At 37.8% G+C, this 18,550-nt stretch overlaps 1 protein-coding gene across 2 annotated transcripts in view; it reads right to left on the reverse strand.

Annotated features, from left to right (window-relative positions):
* Window positions 1-18,550, reverse strand: part of MCMBP (minichromosome maintenance complex binding protein) — a 68,223-nt gene that overhangs the window by 24,614 nt on the left and 25,059 nt on the right. For both annotated transcript variants that reach the window (XM_012531581.3, XM_004265766.4), the window contains exons 5-8: window positions 10,622-10,723; window positions 5,368-5,512; window positions 2,406-2,557; window positions 604-704 (exon numbers count right to left, since the gene is read on the reverse strand). In XM_012531581.3, the coding sequence (XP_012387035.2) occupies window positions 604-704; window positions 2,406-2,557; window positions 5,368-5,512; window positions 10,622-10,723 (500 nt within the window). The remainder of the gene's footprint in view (window positions 1-603; window positions 705-2,405; window positions 2,558-5,367; window positions 5,513-10,621; window positions 10,724-18,550) is intronic.

Here is an 18,550-nt window from a genome sequence, read left to right on the forward strand (position 1 = left end):
TCTACTCTTCAAGTGTCAAGGTTCTGCTCTGCCATGTGAGGACACAGCAAGAAGACAACCATCTGCAAACCAGGAAAAAGGCCCTCACTAGACATTGGCGTTTTAACCTTGGATTTCCCAGCTTCCATAACTGTGAGAAATGAATTTTTTGTTGTATAATCTGAAAGAACAGAAAAAACTGTCAAGGCCTCGAAGGACAACAAAGAGCTGGAGACTGCTCCAGGTTAACGCAACGAGTGATCCTAAGGATCCTGGACCAAGAAAATGACTGCCAGAAAGAACAGCAATGAGACAATTAGTGAAATTTAGTGTGGTCTGTGGTTAGTGTATTGTGTATTCACAGCAAATTTCCAAACTTTGTAGCTATACTCTGATTATATATGAGGTCTTTGTTCTTAGGAAATATGAATGCAACAAGTATTTAGGATATGACATACGTAACTTACTCTCAAGGGTTTCCAAAAAGTGTACGTATATATAAAAATAAGCAAATGGAGCATAAGGGCTAACAACTTGTAAATTTGGGTAAAGGGAGAAAGGGAGTTCTTTATAATTTCAAACTTTCAGAAAAGCTGGAGGGTAATTATGTCAAAATAGACTCACCTTTCATCATTATTCAGTATACTTAGCACAGGATCCACAGATAGTATGCCATATAACTCAAGAACATCATTTACTTTAAAACAATCCCAGTCTTCATAGACCTAACAAGAGGCCACACAAAATCACATTGTTAGGACTAAATAACACCAAAAAAGCATACGATATTAGTCTTAAAGTAATAATAATATCTTAGCATTTTAAATCAGAAAATGAACCTCAAAGCAACTCCTTTATTTGATAAATTGAGATCAAGAGAGGTAAAGCACTTACCTGAAGTCATTCTGCAACGAGCAAATACGTTAACAACTAAAACATGAGCCCTCCTGACTCCTGACCAATGTCTGTTTCCCCACTACATTCAGAGAAAAGGCTTTCCCCCAACGATGATGGTCAACTAAAACTAGAAACATGCATTATCTCAAAATCTATTAACTACATCAAGAGAAGGGAAAACCCCACGATTATTAACTTTGGACTTATTCACAAGCTATGCAGTGTTAGGAGGATTAACACAAACTTAGAATGGCCATGAGGTTTCTCACAGTAAAGAGCCAAACTTTCAAAGCTGTCTATCATGATGGATATTAGAAACTGTCAAAGTCTCCTACTGGTGAGACCTAAGAGAAGCATGGAAGGAAAAACGTGCTAATTCTTGCTCCTGTGCTACATAACGGAAGTGCCATTTAAGTTAAAACCACAACAACTAAGAACAGAAATTCTCAATGATCATTTCTGAAACTTGTATCACTTGTTCACCTCTCATGATTAAAAAATCAGAATAAGCAGAATAGGGGAACAAACTATTAACAGATTTTTTTCCTTCTACCTTATTTTAAATCTAAGTGAGAAATGGCTTTTGATAAGAAAAGGAAGAATGATGAAAATAAAGCAGATAGGGACTTCCCTGGTGGTCCAGTGGTTAAGAATCCGCCTTCCAATGCAGGGTACCCAGGTTCGATCCCTGGTGTGGTAACTAAGATCCCACATGTGGTGGGGCAACTACGCCCACGCTGCAACTACATAGCCTGCGCGTCTCAACTAGAGAGAGGACAGAGCACCGCGGCAAAGATCCCGCACAACTAAGACCTGACGCGGCCAATAAATAAATATTAAAAAATAAAGCAGATATTAGTAAGTTAGAAATGATATAGAAAGGAAATAGATATTAATTTAAAAGTTGTTCCACATCTATCTGAAATATCCATTTTTTGTAAACAATGCCGTGGTAGACAAAATAATGTCCCCCCACCACTCCGACCAATATCCACTTCTTAATCACTGGAATCCTTGAGTATGTTGTTACCTTACATGTAAAAGGAACTTGTATAAATTAAGGACCCTAAGATGGGGAGATTATTCTGGATTGCATGGGTGGGCTCAATTTAATCATACATGTCCTGAAAATTGGAGAATCTCTCCTACCTAAGGACAGAGGGAGATGTGACTATGAAGAAATGGTCAGAGAGCTGCATTACTGCTGACTTGGAAGATGGAGGAAGGGGCCACAAGCCAAGGAATAATGGCAGCCTCCAAAAGCTGGAAAAGGCAAAAAAACAGACTCCCCCCTAAAGCCTCCAGAGAGGAACCAGTCCTGCTGTCACCTGAATTTTACCCCCAGTGAGATCCATGTTGGACTTCTGGCCTAAAGCCTGCAAAATGATAAATTTTGTTGTTTTAAGCCACTAAGTTTGTGGTGATTTGTTATAGCAGCAAGAGAAAACTTGCTAATACAAATGCTAAGAGATTTCTGTTTTAATTTCTGAGACAACACATCTTTGTCAGCATCAGGTCTATGATATTACCTTCACGAGGCATGCAGGACCCTTCTCTCCTGGCAGTGGAAAATTCAGATCAAAAGGAGAAGAGAGGTTTAGCGAGTTCAGCTGTTGTCCAGAAGAAGCTTCAGTTTCTAAACGTTTTGGTTCTCCACACCACTGAAGACCACCAACACTCCCTAAATTCAAAGGGACAGCATTGCACATCATCATTGCTAAGGCTTCCTGGAGATAAAGAATATTCCTAAACAGCCTTTTGAATTTGATAGAAATGATGCTTCTGAGCTTACAAACTTCAAGTTGTTACAGTTTTTAAGGAAATAACACATACTAGAAGCCCTCTGACCTATCAAGAGAACAAAGATTATTATGAAGATCTGAAAGTGTAATCACTTTCCACCTGCAATAAAATGGCAACAAATTCCCCCCCCCATCAAATCTCATGTAAGTAACTTTAAAGTTAATATTTAACATCGTTACTTGACATCTTTGACCCAAGGAGTACACGGGTCTACTGACAACAAAAACACCTTTGTAGAACATACTTCTTTCTACTTATTAAGTAGAATAAAACCATATAACAATAAATTCATTTACCAAACATCTATTAATGTCCACTATGTACCAGGAATCAGACTAGTTGCTGGGGATACAAAAGATCATTTAAAGATAGCCTCGGGGGCTTCCCTGGTGGCACAGTGGTTGAGAGTCCGCCTGCCGATCCAGGGGACACAGGTTCGTGCCCCAGTCCGGGAAGATCCCACATGCCACGGAGCAGCTAGGCCTGTGAGCCATGGCCGCTGAGCCTGCGCGTCCGGAGCCTGTGCTCCGCAACGGGAGAGGCCACAACAGTGAGAGACCCTCGTATGGCAAAAAAAAAAAAAAGGTAGCCTCGGGCTTCCCTGGTGGCGCAGTGGTTGAGAGTCTGCCTGCCAATGCAGGGGACACGGGTTCGAGCCCTGGTCTGGGAGGATCCCACATGCCGTGGAGCAACTGGGCCCGTGAGCCACAACTACTGAGCCTGTGCATTTGGAGCCTGTGCTCCGCAACAAGAGAGGCCGCAACAGTGAGAGGCCTGTGTACCGCGATGAAGAGTGACCCCCACTTGCCACAACTAGAGAAAGCCCTCACACAGAAACAAAGACCCAACACAGCCAAAACTAAAATAAATAAATTAATTTTATAAAAATAAAGATAGCCTCTACCCCTAAAGTAGTCACAGTTTAGGGCTGATAACTAGTTAGAATTAAAATATAGCTTCCCATACCACACAATATTGCTCAGCAATAAAAAGGAATAAACTATTGATATAAGCAACAACTTGAATGGATCTCAAGGGAATTTTGCTGAATGAAAAAAAGCCAATCTACAAAGTCTATATACTACATGATTCCATTTATGTAACATTCTTAAAATGACAAAATTATAGGGATGAAGAACAAATTAGTGGTTGCCAGGAAGAGGTAGAGAGGCAGGAGAGGTGGGTATGATTATAAAAGGGCAACATGAGAGATCCGGGTAATGAACAGTTCTGTATCCTGACTGTGGTAGTGGTCACATGAATCTACACATGTGATGAAACTGCACAGAATTAAATACATACACATGCACAAAAATAACTGCATGTAAAAATGTGAATTCTGAATAAGGTCAATGGACTATATCAATATCCATTTCCTGGTTATGATATTCTACTATTAATTATGCAAGATGTTGACCCAGATGAAACTGGATCAAGTATATACAGGATCTGTCTTATGTTTTACAACTGCATGGGAATCTACACTTATCTCCAAAACAGCTTAAAATATATATACAGCCTGAAAGATTGCTTAGAAACCAACAAACAAGGTAAACTTTACAAAAATAATGCACTCAAATGTATTCAAAAACCCTGAAAAGTATGATATTCAAACAAAAGGGGCAAGAAATAGAAAGAAGCATCAATAGCTTAAATGATAAGAGAATTACCATGTGTCTTGGATTCTAATATGTTATTTATTGTTATGATACACCGTTAATTTTAATAAACATTTGGGGGGTGAGTGGAGAAAAAGAATACTATCACATTTGTATACATTTACTGTAAAACATTCCAATTTTAAAAACATTAAAATATGCCTTAGCATTAAAGAAATACGGTAATATGAACTTATAAAGTAGAATAATATATGATTAAATGAAATTCAGTAGTAAATCTTTGTTTACCACTGAGTGTTATATTTGCCCTCTCAACCCATCCTTCACATTCAAATTAACTAGACTAATTTGTTTTTACCTCCTCTGCCTTTAACTTGTCCTTGGATTAAAGATGCTAAAGAGAAATGACTGGACACAAAAGGAGAAATAAAGACAAACTTATCTACCTGCCATATGAAGGAATTCAGTGTTCATAATAACTGTGACTGGAGAAATCAATAATGATATATACCAATTTTGAAATTCTCTCATTCTCTTAGAAAATTTCAACTTTTGGTCTCCTTGTTTTAATCAGAATTGCGTTTAATTTTAAAGTTTAGGAGTAAGTAATCCAGTATACCACAATTTCACATTTTTCCTCCAATGTTTTCAGTCTTACTAATTAAAAGCATCACTATTCCAAAAAGAAAATAAAAAAGGATGTTTCAGATATAAATAAGTCACTTTTAGGGTAGAATACTTCATATTACTTAAAAGCTGAGATAAATAAAATATGAAGAAAGATAAAAGACCTTTTCCAGCTACCCAAATTGAGACCCTTAACAACTGACAGTAGAGTAGCCACTTCTCACTAAGTGATGCCTAACTGCTCAATTATGAAGCACAGTCTGACCAAAGAGTAACTGTTCAAACTCTCAAAACTGTCTATAATTCTGATAAACCTCAAAGCAAAGTTGTCAAATCACTGCCAGCTCCTAAATCTAGAGCTACATTACACAACAATTAATTCTGAATATGAATCTACTGCAAGAGACCAGAAGTCTACCGAAAGCCCAATGGCACACACTACCTGCTTGCCTGGCACCCGCGTGCTGCTCTTTCTGTTTATTCGGCTGTAGGTCCATATCTTCATCATCTTCATAACTCCTCTTGTGACGACTGGGAGTGTAGGACGTTGAAGGGCTGACTCGAGCTTGGTTTGTATTAACATAGACGTTAAATGAAAGGTTAAGGAAAGATTTTCATGAACTGGGGAATATCGTAAGTTACCCTACCTAGGTGACTAATAAAAGACTATTACTTTGGAGGGAAGAGATATGGGAACATATGTATATGTATAACTGATTCACTTTGTTATAAAGCAGAAACTAACACACCATTGTAAAGCAATTATACTCCAATAAAAATGTAAAAAAAAAAAGACTATTACTTTGGCAGTTTGGTTAAAATAAAAATGTATTTTTAAAAGAAGGTTGATGTATACAATAAATAAGCTATATGGATATATTGTATAGCAGCAGTCCCCAACCTTTTTAGCACCAGGGACCAACTTCATGGAAGACAATTTTTCCCGGATGGGTGTGTGTGTGTATGGGGGGGATGGTTCAGGCAGTAATGAGAGCCGTGGGGAGCGGCAAAATGAAGCTTCCCTCACTCGGCCGCCGCTCACCTCCTGCTGTGCAGCCCAGTTCCTAACAGGCCACAGCCCAGGGGCTGGGGACCCCTGTTGTATAACACAGGGAATACAGCCAACATTTTATAATAAATATGGAGTATTATCTATCAAAATTTTGAATCATTATGTTGTACATCTGAAATTAAAACATTATTGTAAATCAACAACACCTCAATTTTTTAAAAAACCCAGAATAACAAAAATTTCTTTTCAATAAAAGAAGGCTGAACTTCCAGTTTGGGTCATAAGAATTAACAGCTCAAACTTATGCCCCCTACCTTGCTGTAAAGAACTGTAAAACTGATCTCCCAAGGCAATAGAAATAAAAGCAAAAATAAACAAATGGGACCTAATCAAACTTATAAGCTTTCACACAGAAAAGGAACCATAAATAAAATGAAAAGACAACCTAAAGACTGGGAGAAAATATTTGCAAAAGATGAGACCTACAAGGGCTTAATTTCCAAAATATACAAACAGCTCATATAACTCAATAAGAAAAAAACAAACAACCCAATCAAAAAATGGGCAGAAGATCTAAACAAACACTTCTCCAAAGACGGAATACAGAAGGCCAACAGGCACATGAAAGATGCTCAACACTGCTATTTATTAGAGAAATGCAAATCAAAACTACAATGAGGTATAATCACTTCACACTGGTGAGAATGGCCATCATCAAAAAGTCTACAAATAGTGCTTGCTTCGGCAGCACATATACTAAAAAAGTCTACAAATAATAAATGCTGGAGTGTGGAGAAAAGGGAACCCTCCTACACTCTTGGTGGGAATGTAAATTGGTGCAGCCCCTATGGAAAACAGAATGGAGGCTCCTTAAAAAACTAAAAATAGAGTTACCATTATGATCCAGCAATCTCACTCCTGGGCATATATATAGAAAAGACAAAAGCTCTAATTTGAAAAGGTACATGCATCCCAATGTTCAAAGCAGCACTAGTTACAATAGCCAAGACATGGAAGCAACCCAAATGTCCATCAACAGATGAATGGATAAAGATGTGGCGTGTATATACACACACACACACACACACGGATATTACTCAGCCATAAAAAAGAATGAAATAATGCCATCTGCAGCAACATGGATGGACCAAGAGATTATCATATTAAGTGAAGTAAGTCGGACAGAGAAAGACAAATATTATATGATATCATTTATATGTGAGATATAAAGAAATAGTACAAATGAACTTATTTATAAAATAGAAACAGACTCACAGACATAGAAAACAAACTCGTGGTTACCAAAGGCGAAGGGTAGGGGCTGGGCGGGGGAGGGATAAATTGGGAGTATGAGACTGACAGATGCACACTACCATATATAAAATAGATAAACGACAAGAATTTACTGCTTAGCACAGGGAAATATATTCAGTGTCTTGAAATAAACTATAATGGAAAACAAACTTTAAAAAAGAATACATATATATATGTATAACTGAATCACTTTGTTGTATACCTGAAACTAACACAATATTGTAAATCAACTATACTTCAATTAAAAAAACAAAAAACCTGTAAAGCTGAACAAAAGGCATGAAGCAACTGTTTTCAGTCTCTGGACAACAAAGAACATAAGGTTATGATCCTTGAATGAGAAGAAACACCACAGGTAAACTCCACATTCTCCCCAGCTCTCTCAGGGGCATTTTCCAAATTGCAGCAAAGGGAAGTGGAGGTTCTGCTCTTGCTGGTAGAGAAAACAGAGCACATAGCTCAGGGCTACTGAAGCAACTGGAATTTGCAGAACAGTTAGAGAGCAAAGAGCTTCAAATAGAGCCCTAGGAGAGAACAGCTGCTGCTTGGTTGGGAGCTTAGCAGAGCTTCTGGAAGTTACACAATACTAGAACTGGACCCTGCTGAGAATCACGAGCATTTAGGTGAGACCCGGAAATAGCACATCTCGCAAGTAAGGACTACATCCTACATTGTAAGTGCCACTCATACCTACCTTAACAAACCCCAAAACCAAGCCTTGGCAAGATCAAAGTGATCCACTTAAATTACCTGCCTGCCAGAACAAAATTCAACACTCTTGAAGACAGAACTTTCAACAGTGTTGTACATCAGCATAACTAATCATAACACATGATTAATTATGTGAAGAAGCAGGACAGTATGGCCTATAAGCAGGATTAAAAACAGTATCAACAGAAAAAAAATAAAAACCCAGAGACAACCTGGATATTGGAATTAGCAGACAAGGGCATTAAAAAGCAATTCCAAAATTTACAATTTTAAAAGAAAAGATGAGGACTATCATCAGAAAAATGGAAACAAAGAAAAAGAACCAAATGAAAAAATCTAGAACTAAAACATAAAATGGAAAAAAAAAACCTCAATCACCTGAGAACAATAATAATTAGTCCACAATCATGTGATTTGAGCCCCAGAAAATGAGAAAAAGATGAGACTGGGACAGAAAAATATTTGAAGAAATAATGGCTGAAATCTTCTGAAAATATCAACCCACAGATCTAAAAGCTCAATAAAACCCAAGCAAGATAAACACAAAAAACCCAGACATGGGCACATCATGGTCAAGCTGCTGAAAACCACAGAGAATATTAGAAGCAGCCAGAGGAAAACTAAAGACCCATTACATACATGTGACAATGATAAAAATGATAGCTATCCTTTTATAAAAAAACAATGGAGGCCAGAAGACAATGGAACAATATCATTAAAGTGTTGAAGATGGGAGATACCTGTCAATCAAGCATTCTATAACCACTGGGAGAAAAAAAAGCGTTCTACAACCTCCGAAAATATCCTTCAAAAATAAAGGTGAGGGACCTCCCTAGCAGTCCAGTGGTTAAGACTCCATGCTCCCAATGCAGGGGGCACATAGATCCCTGATCAGGGAACTAAGATCCGGCATGCTGCACAATGCAGCACCACGACACACACGCACGCACGCACGCGCATACACACACACACACACACACACACACACACACACACACACACACACACACACACACACACACACACACACACACACACACACACACACACACACACACACCCCAAGGGTGAAATAAAGACATTTTCAGTTAAAAAAAAGCTGAGAAAATTTATTACCAACGGATCAGTACTTAGAAAAAAGGGCTCAGTGAAATGATTCCAGACAAAGACAAAAAGAGCTAGAAATGATCAATATTTATGCAACATAAAAGACGTAATTTTTCCCCCTGATTTCTAAATTTATGTAGGAGACAACTGTTTAAAAGATCAACCGAAGTATATTGTAGTGAGGCTCAAGGATCAAAGAAGAAATCACAAAGGAAATTAGAAAATATTTTGAACTGAATGAGAGTAAAAACAAGTCAAAATTTGTGGGATCCAACTAAAGCAGTGATTAGAGAGTATTTTATGGCCTTAAATGCTAATATTAGAAAAGGAAGATATGAAATGATCTGCACACTAACCTTAAGGTTTAAAAAAAAATTAAAACCATTACTAAAAACGAAGGAAATAAGAGCAAACATCAATGAAATAGAAAACAAAAAATTAAAGTAAAAAGTTGATTCTCTGACAAACCCCTAGCAATACTAATCAAGGATAAAAGAGAAAAATAAATTAACATTTTGGAAATGAAAGGAGATCACTGTTAGATATGCCTTAGACATTAAAAGGAAAATAAGGAAATACTATGAAAGTTTTATGTCAATAAATTCAAGAACTGTGATTCAATGATTGTGAAACATTCCTTGAGAGATACACAACTTTATCACAACTGACATAAAGTATCTGTTAAAAAACTGATTTAGTAAGTTAAAATCTCACCAAAAAAATGCCTGGCCTCAAACTGGAAACAACCCAAATGTTCATCAATTGGATATTATATAAACAAATACCATCAGCAATAAAAAGGAATGAACTATGGATACACATGGATGAATCTCAAATGCATTATGCTGAATATAAGATATCAGACACAAAAGACTATATGTTATATGATTCCATTTGTATGACATTCAACAATAGGTAAAATTAAGCTATAGTGAAAAAAATCAGAGCAGTCGTGGGGAGGAGGTGGTGACGGGAAAAAAGCACAAAATTCTTTACCTCCATGGGTGTGCAAATTACAGGTGTATGCATTTATCCAAACCACTTAAGTATACCTTTAAAATCTGTGCATTTCAGTATGTGAACAATGCCTAAAGAAATTAGTAACTAAAAAAAATAAAAATGAGAATGAGATGTCTCCACAATCTCTCAAAAGAACAAACATATTGTTTTCCCTTAATAAAATTAGAATGAGTTCTAATTTAAAAACAATTTTTTTACTTAATGATTGTGCAACTCTCTTTTTCAGTCCCTTTAAATCCACCTCAATCTTTTAAACAGTTTTTCACTAGCAGAATGTACCATAATTTTATCATTTCTCAGTGATGAATACTGAAGGTTGTTTTATAGATTTTCTTGTTTAGGACAAAGGAAACACATTTTATAAAAATAAAGCCAAGCTCTATAAATGAAGAATAATTTTCTTTTCCAGCTACCTTCACTGAGGTAAAAAGACTAAGTTTAAAAAAAAAATCAAAATGTGAATTGTGCTCTCTTCAATTAAGAAAATAATCAGTAACCATTCAACACATAAGAAGGTTCAGATAAAGGATATTTCTTTTACCCACGTGGATTCTCCAGGCACTGGAACACAATAGAAAGTCTGTCTTTCCAAAGTGGTAGTTCGTGGAGAGTTTAAATCAACTTCTTGCTGAGGCTGTGATATATACAAAATTTTGTTTTATTTAAAAAAATTTATTACAAAAACTTTAAAAATTAGCAACCATATTTCCATGTTATTTATAAAATCACAGTAAATACTTTCATATTAAGAGTTAATTAACAAGCAACTACTAAATCCAAACTATCATTTTTGAAAAGAAAACAGACATAAAATCATTTCAAATGCAATAATCAATACAGTACCTTCCTTCAAATCCAAATATACAGCACCCTAGGTTAAAAAATTAAATCCCTTTGAATATTAATCAGAGTGAGGCCTCCCGGAGGTCCTCATTTCAGCACCAACACCAGCTCTATCCAACCGTCTGCAAACTCCAGTGCTGGACGTCTCAGGCCAAACAACCAGTAAGACAAGAATACAGCACCACCCATCAAAAAGAGGAAAAGAAAAGAAAAGAAAGAAACAACAAAAGCTATGTTACAGACGAAGGAGCAAGGTAAAAACCTAAAGACCAAATAAATGAAGACGAAATAGACAACCTACCTGAAAAAGAATTCAGAGCTATGATAGTAAAGATTATCCAAAATCTCGGAAACAGAATGGAGAAAATACAAGAAACATTTAACAAGGATCTAGAAGAAATGAAGAGCAAACAAACAGTGATGAACAACATAATTACTGAAATTAAAAATACTCTAGAAGGAATCAATAGCACAATAACTGAGGCAGAAGAACAAATAAGTGAGCTGGAAGATAAAATGGTGGAAATAACTGCCAGGGAGCAGAATAAAGAAAAAAGAATGAAAAGAATTGAGGACAAGGGCTTCCCTGGTGGTGCAGTGGTTGAGAGTCCACCTGCCAATGCAGGGGACACAGGATGCAGGGGACACGGGTTCATGCCCCGGTCCGGGAGGATCCCGCATGCCACGGGGCGGCTGGGCCCGTGAGCCATGGCCACTGGGCCTGCGTGTCCGGAGCCTGTGCTCTGCAACGGGAGGAGCCACAGCAGTGAGAGGCCCGCGTACCGCAAAAAAAAAATAAAGCAAAAAAAAAAAGAATTGAGGACAATCTCAGAGACCTCTGGGACAACATTAAACACACCAACATTCGAATTATAGGGGTCCCAGAAGAAGAAGAAAAGAAATGGGCTGAGAAAATATTTGAAGAGATTACAGTCGAAAACTTCCCTAACATGGGAAAGGAAATAGTCAATCAAGTCCAGGAAGCACAGAGAGTACCAAACAGGATAAACCCAAAGAGACACACCAAGACACATATTAATGAAACTATCAAAAATTAAATACAAAGAAAAAAAATTAAAATCAGCAAAGGAAAAGCAACAAATAACATACAAGGGAATCCCCATAAGGTTAACAGCTGGTTTTTCAGCAGAAACTCTGCAAACCAGAAAGGAGTGACAGGACATATTTAAAGTGATTAAAGGGAAAACCCTACAACCAAGATTACTCAACCCAGCAAGGATCTCATTCAGATTCAATGGAGAAATTAAAACGTTTACAGATAAGCAAACATTAAGAGAATTCAGCACCACCAAAGCAGCTTTACGACAAATGCTAAAGGAACCTCTCCAGGCAGGAAACACAAGAGAAGGAAAAGACATGCAAAAACAAACCCAATGAACAGGATAGAAAGCCCAGAGATAGATAAACGCATACACATACTGTCATCTTATTTTTGATAAAGGAGGCAAGAATATATAATGGAGAAAAGACAACCTCTTCAATAAGTGGTGCTGGGAAAACTGGACAGCTACATGTAAAAGAATGAAATTAGGGGCTTCCCTCGTGGCGCAGTGGTTGAGAGTCTGCCTGCCGATGCAGAGGACACAGGTTCGTGCCCCGGTCCGGGAGGATCCCACATGCTGCAGAGTGGCTAGGCACGTGAGCCATGGCTGCTGAGCCTGCGCGTCCGGAGCCTGTGCTCCGCAACGGGAGAGGCCACAACAGTGAGAGGCCTGCATACCCCCCCAAAAAAAGAAGAATGAAATTAGAACACTCCCTAACACCATACACAAAAATAAACTCAAAATGGATTAAAGACCTAAATGTAAGGCCAGACACTATCAAACTCTTAGAGGAAACCACAGGCAGAACATTCTATGACATAAATCACAGCAAGATCCTTTTTGACCCACCTCCTAGAAAAATGGAAATAAAAACAAAAATAAACAAATGGGACCTAATGAAACTTAAAAGCTTTTGCACAGCAAAGGAAACCATAAACAAGATGAAAAGACAACCCTCAGAATGGGAGAAAATATTTGCAAAAGAAGCAACTGACAAACGATTAATCTCCAAAATTTATAAGCAGCTCATACAGCTCAATATCAAAAAAACAAACAACCCAATCCAAAAATGGGCAGAAGACCTAAATAGACATTTCTCCAAAGAAGACACACAGATTACCAACAGACACGTGAAAGGATGCTCAACATCACTAATCATTAGAGATATGCAAATCAAAACTACAATGAGGTATCACCTCACATCCATCAGATGGCCATCATCAAAAAATCTACAAACAATAAATGCTGGAGAGGGTGTGGAGAAAAGAGAACCCTCCTTTGCACTGTTGGTGGGAATGTAAATTGATACAGCCATTACGGAGAACAGTATGGAGGTTCCTTAAAAAACTAAAAATAGAACTACCATACGACTCAGCAATCCCACTACTGGGCACATACCCTGAGAAAACCATAATTCAAAAAGAGCCATGGACCACAATGTTCACTGCAGCACTATTTATAATAGCCAGGACGTGGAAGCAACCTAAATGTCAATCGACAGATGAATGTATAAAGAAGATGTGGCACATACATACAATGGAATATTACTCAGCCATAAAAAGAAACGAAATTGAGTTATTTGTAGTGAGGTGGATGGACCTAGAGTCTGTCCTACAGAGTGAAGTAAGTCAGAAAGAGAAAAAAAAATACCATACGCTAACACATATATATGGAATCTAAAAAAAAAAAAAAAAACCCAAAATGGTCATGAAGAACCTAGGGACAGGACGGGAATAAAAACACAGACCTACTAGAAAATGGACTTGAGGACGTGGGGAGGGAGAAGGGTAAGATGGGACAAAGTGAGAGAGTGGCATGGACATATATACACTACCAAATATCAAACAGATAGCTAATGGGAAGCAGCCACATAGCACAGGGGAGATCAGCTTGGTGCTTTGTGACCACCTAGAGGGGCGGGATAGGGAGGGTGGGAGGGAGGGAGATGCAAGAGGGAAGAGATATGGGGATATATGCATAGCTGATTCACTCTGTTATAAAGCAGAAACTAACACACCTTTGTAAAGCCATTATATTCCAATAAAGATGTTTAAAAAACACCCAAAACAATTAAGAAAATGGTAATAGGACCATAAATATCAATAATTACCTTAAATGTAAATGGATTAAATGCTCCAACAAAAAGAAACAGACTGGCTGAATGGATACCAAAACAAGACCCGTACATATGCGGTCTACAACGGACCCACTTCAGACCTAGGGACACATACAGAATGAAAGTGAGGGGATGGAAAAAGATATTCCATGCAAATGGAAATCAAAAGAAAGCTGGAGTAGCAATCCTCATATCAGACAAAATAGACTTTAAAACAGAGACTATTACAGGGACAAAGAAGGACACTACATAATGAACAAGGGATCAATCCAAGATGATATAACAATTATAAATATATATGCACCCAACATAGGAGCACCTCAATACATAAAACAAATGCTAACAGCCATAAAAGGGGAAATCGACAGTAACACAAAAATAGTAGGGGGACTTTAACACCCCACTTTCACCAATGGACAGATCATCCAAAATGAAAATAAATTAAGGAAATGCAAGCTTTAAATGACACATTAAACAAGATGGACTTAATTGATATTTATAGGACAGTCCAGCCAAAAACAACAGAATACACTTTCTTCTCAAGTGCTCATGGAACATTCTCCAGGACAGACCATATTTTGGGTCACAAATCAAGCCTTAGTAAATTTAAGAAAATTGAAATCGTATTAAGTATCGTTTCTGACCACAACGCTATGAGACTAGATATTACAGGAAAAAAAATCTGTAAAAAATACAAACACATGGAGGCTAAACAATATGCTACTAAATAACCAAGAGATCACTGATGAAATCAAAGAGGAAATCAAAAACTACCTAGAAACAAATGACAATGAAAACACAACAACCCAAAAGCTATGGGATGCAGCAAAAGCAGTTCTATGAGGGAAGTTTATAGCAATACAATCCTAACTCAAGAAACAAGAAAAACCTCAAGTAAACAACCTAATCTTACACCTAAAACAATTAGAGAAAGAAGAACAAAAAAATCCCAAAGTTAGCAGAAGGAAAGAAATCATAAAGATCAGTTCAGAAATAAATGAAAAAGAAATGAAGGAAACAATAGCAATGATCAATAAAACTAAAAGCTGGTTCTTTGAGAAGATAAACAAAATGGATAAACCATTAGCCAGACTCATCAAGAAAAAAAGGGAGAAGACTCAAATCAACAGAATTAGAAATGAAAAAGGAGAAGTAACAACTGACACTGCAGAAATATAAAGGATCATGAGAGATTACTACAATCAACTATATGCCAATAAAATGGACAACCTGGAAGAAATGGACACATTCTTAGAAAAGCACAACCTTCTGAGACTGAAGCAGGAAGAAATAGAAAATATAAACAGACTAATCACAAGCACTGAAATTGAGACTGTGATTAAAAATCTTCCAACAGGGCTTCCCTGGTGGCGCAGTGGTTGAGAGTACACCTGCCGATGCAGGGGACACGGGTTCGTGCCCCGGTCCGGGAAGATCCCACATGCCCCGAAGCGGCTAGACCCGTGAGCCATAGCTGCTGAGCCTGCACCTCCAGAGCCTGTGCTCCGCAACGGAAGAGGCCACAACAGTGAGAGGCCCGCGTACCGCAAAAAAAAAAAAAATCTTCCAAACAAAAGCCCAGGACCAGATGTCTTCACAGGCGAATTCTATCAAACTTTAGAGAAAAGCTAACACCTATCATTCTCAAACTCTTCCAAAATACAGCAATGGGAGGAACACTCCCAAACTCATTCTATGAGGCCACCATCACCCTGATACCAAAACCAGACAAAGATGTCACAGAAAAAGAAAACTACAGGCCAATATCTCTGATGAACATAGATGCAAAATTACTCAACAAAATACTAGCAAACAGAATCCAACAGCACATTAAGAGGATCATACACCATGATCAAGTGGGGTTTATCCCAGGAATGCAAGGATTCTTCAATATATGCAAATCAATCAATATGATACACCATATTAACAAACTGAAGGGTAAAAAACCATATGATAATCTCAATAGATGCAGAAAAGGCTTCTGACAAAATTCAACACCCATTTATGATAAAAACTCTCCAGAAAGTGGGCATAGAGGGAACCTACCTCAACATAATAAAGGCCATATATGACAAACCCACAGGCAACATCGTTCTCAATGGTGAAAAACGGAAACCATTTCCTCTAAGATCAGGAACAAGACAAGGTCGCCCACTCTCACCACTATTATTCAACATGGTTTTGAAAGTTTTAGCCACAGCAATCAGAGAAGAAAAAGAAATAAAAGAAATCCAAATAGGAAAAGAAGAAGTAAAGCTGTCACTGTTTGCAGACAGCATGATACTATACACAGAGAATCCTACAGATGTTACCAGAAAAATACCAGAGCTAATCAAAAAATCAGGTAGAGTAGCAGGACACAAAATTAATGCACAGAAATCTCTTGCATTCTTATACACTAATGATGAAAAATCCAAAAGAGAAATTAAGGAAACAATCTCATTTACCACTGCAACAAAAAGAATAAAATACCTAGGAATAAACCTACCTAAGGCGACAAAAGACCTGTACTCAGAAAACTATAAGACACTGATGAAAGAAATTAAAGATGATACAAACAGATGGAGAGATATACCATGTTCTTGGATTGGAAGAATCAACATTGTGAAAATGACTATACTACCCAAAGCAATCTACACATTCAATGAAATCCCTATCAAACTACCAATGGCATTTTTCACAGAACTTAGAACAAAAAATCACACAATTTGTATGAAAACACAAAAGACCCCAAATAGCCAAAGCAATCTTGAGAAAAACGGAGCTGGAGAAATCAGGCTCCAGGACTTCAGACTATACTACAAAGCTACAGTAATCAAGGGTTTCCCTGGTGGGGCAGAGGTTAAGAATCCGCCTGCCAATGCAGGGGATATGGGTTCGGGCCTTGGTCTGGGAAGATCCCACATGCCACAGAGCAACTAAGCCCATGTGCCACAACTACCGAGCCTGCGCTCTAGAGCTCCTGAGACACAACTACTGAAGCCCGCATGCCTAGAGCCTGTGATCCACAACAAGAGAAGCCACCACAATAAGAACCCCATGTACCACAACGAAGAGTAGCCCCTGCTAGCTGCAACTAGAGAAAGCCCGCGCACAGCAGCGAAGACCCAACACAGCCAGAAATAAAATAAATAAAATAAATAAATATAAGAAAAAAAAGTTAAAGTAATCAAGACAGTATGGTACTGGCACAAAAACAGAAATATAGTTCAATGGAACAGGATAGAAAGCCCAGAGATAAACCCATGCGCACACAGTCACCTTATCTTTGATAAAGGAGGCAAGAGTATACAATGGAGGAAAGATTGCCTCTTCAATAAGTGGTGCTCGGAAAACTGGACAGCTACATGTAAAAGAATGGAATTAGAACACTTCCTAACACCATACATAAAAATAAACTCAAAATGAATTAAAGACCTAAATGTAAGGCCAAACACTATAAAACTCTTAGAGGAAAACATGGGCAGAACACAGACATAAATCACAGCAAGATCCTTTCTGACCCACCTTCTAGAGAAATGGAAATAAAAACAAAAAAACAATTGGGACCTAATGAAACTTAAAAGCTTTTGCACAGTGAAGGAAACCATAAACAAGATGAAAAGACAACCCTCAGAATGGAAGCAAATATCTGCAAACAAAGCAATGGGCAAAGGATTAAACTCCAAAATATACACAAGCAGCTCATGCAGCTCAATATGAAAAAAACAAACAACCCAATCCAAAAATGGGCAGAAGGCCTGAACAGACATTTCTCCAAAGAAGATATACAGATGGCCAGCAAACACATGAGACGATGCTCAACATCACTAATCATTAGAAAAATGCAAATCAAAACTACAGTGAGGTATCATCTCACACCAGCTAGAATGGCCATCATCAAAAAATCTACAAACAATAAATGCTGGAGAGGCTGTGGAGAAAAGGGAACCCTCTTGCACTGTTGCTGGGAATGTAAATTGATACAGCCACTATGGAGAACAGTAGGGAGGTTCGTTAGGAAACTAAAAATAGAACTACCATATGACCCAGCAATCCTACTACTGGGCATATACCCTGAGAAAACCATAATTCAAAAAGAGTCATGTACCACAATGTTCATTGCAGCTCTATTTACAATAGCCAGGACATGGAAGCAACCTAAGTGTCCATCGACAGATGAATGGATAAAGAAGATGTGGCACATATATACAATGGAATATTACTCAGCCATAAAAAGAAACGAAACTGAGTTATTTGTAGTGAGGTGGATGGACCTAGAGTCTGTCATACAGAGTGAAGTAAGTCAGAAAGAGAAAAACAAACAAATACCGTATGCTAACATATATATATGGAATCTAAAAAACCAAAAAAAAGTTTCTGATGAACCTAGGGGCAGGACAGGAATAAAGACACAGACGTAGAGAATGGACTTGAGGACACAGGGAGGGGGAAGGGT

The sequence above is a fragment of the Orcinus orca genome, chromosome 14 (assembly GCF_937001465.1).
Source record: "Orcinus orca chromosome 14, mOrcOrc1.1, whole genome shotgun sequence".
Lineage (NCBI taxonomy): Eukaryota > Metazoa > Chordata > Mammalia > Artiodactyla > Delphinidae > Orcinus > Orcinus orca.